The following is a 6,768-nucleotide window of genomic DNA, read 5'->3' on the forward strand; positions in this document are numbered from 1 at the left end:
AAACCCTAGCTCTGGAGCCAGCCGGATCGGCCGAAAGAACGAGAGAGCCAGCGCGAGGCCGGACTGGAGGACTCGGTGGACATCTTGGGGCGGTGGACGGAGGAAGGGGTCTGCGTGGGGCCCAGGAGCACCCGGGAAGTCTGCTCAGGGCTGGAAGAGGGAGGCAGCTCTGGGCGCCGGCAGCAGGCAGGGAGGGTGCGGGGCTTGGGTCGACGCGGGCGCGGGGCCCGGGCGGCCGGCGCGCGTGTGGTCAGCGCGGCGTTCCTCTGGCCTCCGGGCGCGGGCCGGCCGGGCTTGGCCTCCAGCTCATTCAGAGGCGGTTCTCGCCTGCCATTGGCTGCCGCCGCCGTGGCGGGGCGGGGCTCCGCTGCCCGGAAAAAATGTAACTGCGTAAAAAAGTCCTCGCCTGGGTGACGGATGCTTAAAAGTTCAGAAGTTTTCCCAATGCTTCCTTAAGCGGCTGGCGCGCGAGAGACTGAAAAAAGGTGACGCGGGGCCCGGGAAGGCGGCCGGCGCGCTGCCCCCACCCCCGCCCTGGTTATTTGGCCGCCTTCGCCGTCCGCTCGGGACAGTCTCCGGGAAGGCGCAGGCAGTGTGGCGAGAAGGGCGCCTTCTTGTTCTCTATTTTTTGGGCTGCTTTTTCCCGTCTGCGCCTGGAAGTGGTTCCGCGAGTTCCTCCACGGCGGTCTGCCGCGCCCGCTCCGGCCCTCTCCCCTTGCAGCGGCCCTCGCTCGCGCCCGGCGCGGGCCCCGAGGTAGCCGGAGGCGCCGGAGCCAGCGCTGGGAGAGGCCGCGCGCGGCCGGCGGCGGGAGGCGGCGGCCGAGCGGGGCGCAGCGCGGCGGGCCGGCAGCAGCTCGGCGGGGCCCGGACTCAGACTCGGCGGCCGCGCGGCCGGGCCGCAGCGAGGGTGGGGGGCGGCGGGCGCGCGGGGCGGCGGCGAGCGGGGGCCATGCAGGCGCGCTACTCCGTGTCCAGCCCCAACTCCCTGGGAGTGGTGCCGTACCTCGGCGGCGAGCAGAGCTACTACCGCGCGGCCGCGGCGGCGGCCGGGGGCGGCTACACCGCCATGCCGGCCCCCATGAGCGTGTACTCCCACCCCGCGCACGCCGAGCAGTACCCGGGCGGCATGGCCCGCGCCTACGGGCCCTACACGCCGCAGCCGCAGCCCAAGGACATGGTGAAGCCGCCCTACAGCTACATCGCGCTCATCACCATGGCCATCCAGAACGCCCCGGACAAGAAGATCACGCTCAACGGCATCTACCAGTTCATCATGGACCGCTTCCCCTTCTACCGGGACAACAAGCAGGGCTGGCAGAACAGCATCCGCCACAACCTCTCGCTCAACGAGTGCTTCGTCAAGGTGCCCCGCGACGACAAGAAGCCGGGCAAGGGCAGCTACTGGACGCTGGACCCGGACTCCTACAACATGTTCGAGAACGGCAGCTTCCTGCGGCGGCGGCGGCGCTTCAAGAAGAAGGACGCGGTGAAGGACAAGGAGGAGAAGGACCGGCTGCACCCCAAGGAGCCGCCGCCCGGCCGCCAGCCCCCGCCCGCGCCGCCGGAGCAGGCCGACGCCGCCGTGCCGGGCCCGCAGCCGCCGCCCGTGCGCATCCAGGACATCAAGACCGAGAACGGTACGTGCCCCTCGCCGCCCCAGCCCCTGTCCCCGGCCGCCGCCCTGGGTAGCGGTAGCGCAGCCGCGGTGCCCAAAATCGAAAGCCCCGACAGCAGCAGCAGCAGCCTGTCGAGCGGGAGCAGCCCCCCGGGCAGCCTGCCGTCGGCGCGGCCGCTGAGCCTGGACGGTGCGGAGTCCGCGCCGCCGGCCGCGCAACCCGCGCCGCCGCCGCACCACGGCCAAGGCTTCAGCGTGGACAACATAATGACGTCGCTGCGGGGGTCGCCGCAGGGCGCGGCCGCCGAGCTCAGCTCCGGCCTTCTGGCCTCTGCAGCCGCGTCCTCGCGCGCGGGCATCGCACCCCCGTTGCCACTCGGCGCCTACTCGCCGGGCCAGAGCTCCCTCTACAGCTCCCCCTGCAGCCAGAGCTCCAGCGCAGGCGGCTCCGGCGGCTCCGGAGGCGGCGGCGCGGGGGGCGCGGGCAGCGCGGGGACCTACCACTGCAACCTGCAGGCCATGAGCCTGTACGCGGCCGGCGAGCGCGGCGGCCACTTGCAGGGCGCGCCCGGGGGCGCGGGCAGCTCGGCGGTGGACGACCCCCTGCCCGACTACTCTCTGCCTCCGGTCACTAGCAGCAGCTCGTCCTCCCTGAGTCACGGCAGCGGCCAGGAGGCCAGCCACCACCCTGCGGCCCACCAAGGCCGTCTCACCTCGTGGTACTTGAACCAGGCGGGCGGAGACCTGGGCCACTTGGCCAGCGCGGCGGCAGCGGCCGCCGGCTACCCGAGCCAGCAGCAGAACTTCCACTCGGTGCGGGAGATGTTCGAGTCCCAGAGGATCGGCTTGAACAACTCTCCGGTGAACGGGAACAGTAGCTGTCAGATGGCCTTCCCTTCCAGCCAGTCTCTGTACCGCACGTCCGGAGCCTTCGTCTATGACTGCAGCAAGTTTTGACACCGCCTCCTCCCCTCGCACACACCCAGAGCCGAACTGAATAGAAGCCCGAAGCAAAAACAGCCAAAGGACCCCATCAATACAAAATCGAAACTAAAAAGATACAACTTAAAAAACTTAAGAACATGCACCACACCAACGAACAGAATCCTCCAGAAATTCAGCTCACCAGCACAAAGAAAACTCTATTTTCTTAAAAGATTAACTCAGAGCAACCTCCACTTTGCCTTATCTAAATAAACAAAACCGTAGACTATTTTGTACAAAGACACCAAAACCATGGTTTATTAAAGGACAGTGTTACTCCAGATAACACGTAAGTTTCTTCTTGCTTTTCAGAGAGCCACTTTCCTCCTCTCTTCTCACTTCCCTGCAATCTTCCTTGCCCCTCACCTGTAAGATATTATTTTATCCTATGTTGAAAGAAGGGGGAAGTCCCCTTATATGACAACCGCATTCTTTTTATTCATGGACTTGTTTTAAAATGTAAATTGCAACATAGTAATTTATTTTTAATTTGTAGTTGGATGTTGTGGACCAAACGCCAGAAAGTGTTTCCAAAACCTGACGTTAAATTGCCTGAAACTTTAAATTGGTTTTTTTTCTCATTATAAAAAGGGAAACTGTATTAATCTTATTCTATCGTCTTTTCTTTCTTTTTGTTGAACATATTCGTTGTTTGTTGATTAATAAATCACCATTCAGCTTGAATGAGACCCACATGTCTGGATACTTTAATGCAGCCTTAATTATTATTGAAAAAGATTTCAGAGATAAAAACACTAGAAGTTACCTATTCTGCACCTAAATCTCTGAAAAATAGAGAAACCCTCTGACTAGTCCGTGTCAAATTGCACAAAGAGTCTTTTTGTTTAGATTTATTTTCCTCTAGCATCTTCTGCAAAATGTACTATTATAGTCAGCTTGCTTTGTGGCTAGTAAAAAGATATTTTCCTAAACCTGTCTGAGTTGGCATATAAAGAAATAAGATTTCTCAGTCATGACAGAATAGGATTTGGAAATTTTAAGCCCATGAGTCAGCAGCGGTCTTTCCACAGTGATACCCGCACACCAGCGATGGGAATGTGCCTCCAGAGAGGCGCAGATCGGTGTTTGGCTTGTGCGTCCCAAATGGAATTGCCATGCATATTACGTCCTGTGAGCCAGATGCTGAATGAATTTTTCCTATTAATTTCAGTCTTTTGTAAGAGGGAAAATAAACCAGTTTTTAAATGTATATATATATAACTCATCCACATTTACAGTCCTTCATGTATTACATAGAAGGATTGATATTTTAGAAAATATATTGAGGGTTGGAAAGGGATATTTAACCTTTGGGAAACTATTTTAGAAGATATCTTTGTAGAACAATTATTTTTGGAAAAGATTTAAAGCAATAATAAGGAAGGAGAGAAGAGCAGAACATTTTAGTCTAGGGTGGTTTCTTTTTAAACCAATTTTTCTTGTTAATTTACAGTTAAACCTAGGGGGCAATCCAGATTGGCCCTCTCTCCTTTGTAAATAACCCAGGAAATGTAATAAATTCATTATCTTAGAGTGATCTGCCCTGTCAATCAGACTTGGGGAGATGGCGATTTGATTACAGACATCAGGGCCTTCCAGTTTGTTTTCGAGATAATACAGTTCCCTGCTATCTGCCGTCCTGTCTAGAGGCAGCACTTCAGCAATAATTGCTGTTGCTTGTGTCAAAATTTGGTCATTGTTAAAGGATTGCTGCAAATAAATACACTCTAATTCCAGTCAAAAACTGCTTTACGTGGCCTCTGATTCGCTCGGTCCCCTCCCCCAGAGCCGTAACCGAATAGCCAGGGAAGAGCGGCGGCGCTGCTCCGTGTCCCCTCGGGTCAGGCCGGCGGGGCCGCCTGGCCGCCGCTTTAAACCTCGCTGGCTGCCGCAGGCCTAGGTCCTGGGGCTGCTTGCAGCTTCCTGGGTTACCTCTTTGGGGATGGCGGGTGGGGGTGAAGGTAAAGAATCCGTCCACACAGCCCGTGGAGTTTAGTGCATCGATCCACTCTTGAGAACCGAGCATGGAGCTGCGAGCTGCGCACACGGGCGGGGGCCGGGCCGGGCTGGGCGCAGAGGGGGCTGCAGCCCTGCGGGCGGACGGGATGACCCGCCCGAGGCCGGGCAGCCAGAGACGGTTCTCCACCTGTCTGCTCCGACTTCTTGGAGTAGCGGGTGGGAGTGGAAACCCGTGGGCCCGGCTTCCCAGCCGGGGCGTTCCTCCGGGACCCAGGCCTTTCGGAGCCGGGCCGCCGCCACGCGGGGACGCTCCCCAGCTCCGCGCTGTAGCTGCCGCCGGCCAGGCCGGCCTCTGCGTCTGGGGCTTCTTCCTCCCCCTCGCCTGCCGCCGCCCCGCCGCCTCCTCCCCAGATTCCAGCCCGGGTCTCCGCCGCCGCCTCCCGAAGTAGGTGGCTGGGGAGAAGAGTCCCTGCGCACGGCTGCCGGGACGGACGGTTCGGCGCAGGGGCGCGGGCGCCCCGAGACCGCGCTGCGGGAAGGTGGCGAAGGGCAGGGCGAGTGCGCGCAGGGGACCAGGGCGCCGCGCCGGAGAAGCGCCTTCGGGGCTCTGCCGCGACGCCCAGGCGGAGCCGAGAGGAGCCCGCCTCTGCCCTCCTCACCCCGGGGCTCCGCCAGGCGCAGCCCGGCCCCACTGCGCTCCCGTTTCCTCCTCGCTCGCCGTCCTTGTTTTGAAGACACACGTGTGTTTCGGAGCCCAGCCGGGGTGGAAAGGTCAGAGGCACTTCATTGCTCACGGGTGACAGCTCGGCCCGCAGCCTCAAGGCGCGGGCTCGGAGCCGTGCGTCTGTGGGGCCCCAGCCCGCCCGGCCCCCGCCCACTCGCCTCAGCCGCCCGCCGGACTTGCCCAGGCCAGCACCGGGCAGCGGCCTTCCCGGCAGGGCTGTGTCCCCGCGCGGTGAGTGAGGTCGGTGTGCAGAGGCCGCCAACCGCTGGGCAGTGGCCGTGCGGGGAGTCGCTCGACCTAACGGATGGGAGAGGCCTTCGGGCGGGCGTGCGTCGGCTTGGTGGGTTCGGGGTCCACGTGCCCACGGCCTTCCGCGTCTCCTCGGCCTGGGCTTTGCAGCCCTGAGGATGTCGCGTGGCCTAGGCCTAGCCCAGGCCTGCGCGCTCGGCCGGCTTTCTGCTAGGCTGCTCCGCTCTGCGAGGTGTGCTGCGGGACGGCGAGCCGGGCTGCTCGGGGGAGCGCAAGCGGCCTGCGGCCCAGAAGGCTGTCAGGGTGAGCTTGGCGACGGGAAGAACCCGCTCACTCCTGGCTGGATGCGGAGTGGGCTGCATGCGGGCCTCTCCTTTCTTTGCTGGGCCCCAGGTCCCCGCGGCTGGAGAAGCCAGCGGTGTGAATGTGGCGCTCCCGCTTGTGGGGCGCGAGGAGCCCAAGAGCTTGCGGGAGGAGAGCTGCCTAGCAACTGCTCTCCCCTCCTTGATGAGAAAGTTTGACAATTAGGCATGGAAAATATATGTGTCCCAGAAGGTGCTTGTGTTAAACGCATCTAGAGAAAGTAGTTTTTTCTGCACGAGTTGCTTGCATGACAGTTCAGAAGCTGTATTGAGTGGAAAGAGAGAGTCGCTATTCCGAGTTGTAAAACTGCATGTGATGTCTTCTATACTTCACCTTTTGGATTTTCATCCAATTTAAGAAAACCAACTTCTTGCCTACTTTATTTAACCTGGAACTACTTATTCCTTAGAGGTTTGCATGCTTGATTTGTACTCGTTTTTTTTTTTTTTTAGAAATAAAGATAATTTTTCTGTGAAATATTCTGAGAAAAACTCCTTGATATTTTAACTACTAGCCAGTACATTCTGCAATGAGCTTGTGACAGCAGTCCAGACCCAGGGTGGGGAATCGGCTAACTGAAAATAGCCTCTGCAGAAAGCTTTAGGATAGTAAGTATTTTGTCCTTTATGTAGCAGTAGGAACATTTATTTTCTTAGCAATTTATACCATGAGCATGTAAGTGCCAGCATGTGACATGCCGTATAGAATCTTGCATTTAGCATATTGCATGTGTGCTAGGAACGTGTGCTGTTTTTCAGAGTTGTGTAGTTAGCAGGCCTGTTAGACCAGACTGCATGCAAACAAGCATGCATTTTACGATTTATTATTCCATGCAGTTTGTGTCATTAATAATCAATGTTTACAGAGAAATAAG

At 58.8% G+C, this 6,768-nt stretch overlaps 1 protein-coding gene across 1 annotated transcript; it reads left to right on the forward strand.

Annotated features, from left to right (window-relative positions):
• Positions 1 to 401: 401 nt before the first annotated feature.
• FOXC1 (forkhead box C1) lies at positions 402 to 3,288 on the forward strand. The gene has a single exon (XM_012768483.3). The coding sequence runs from the start codon at positions 950 to 952 to the stop codon at positions 2,570 to 2,572; it is 1,623 nt and encodes a 540-aa protein (XP_012623937.1). The 5' UTR covers positions 402 to 949; the 3' UTR covers positions 2,573 to 3,288.
• Positions 3,289 to 6,768: the final 3,480 nt, after the last annotated feature.

Source organism: Microcebus murinus, chromosome 15 (assembly GCF_040939455.1).
Source record: "Microcebus murinus isolate Inina chromosome 15, M.murinus_Inina_mat1.0, whole genome shotgun sequence".
NCBI lineage: Eukaryota > Metazoa > Chordata > Mammalia > Primates > Cheirogaleidae > Microcebus > Microcebus murinus.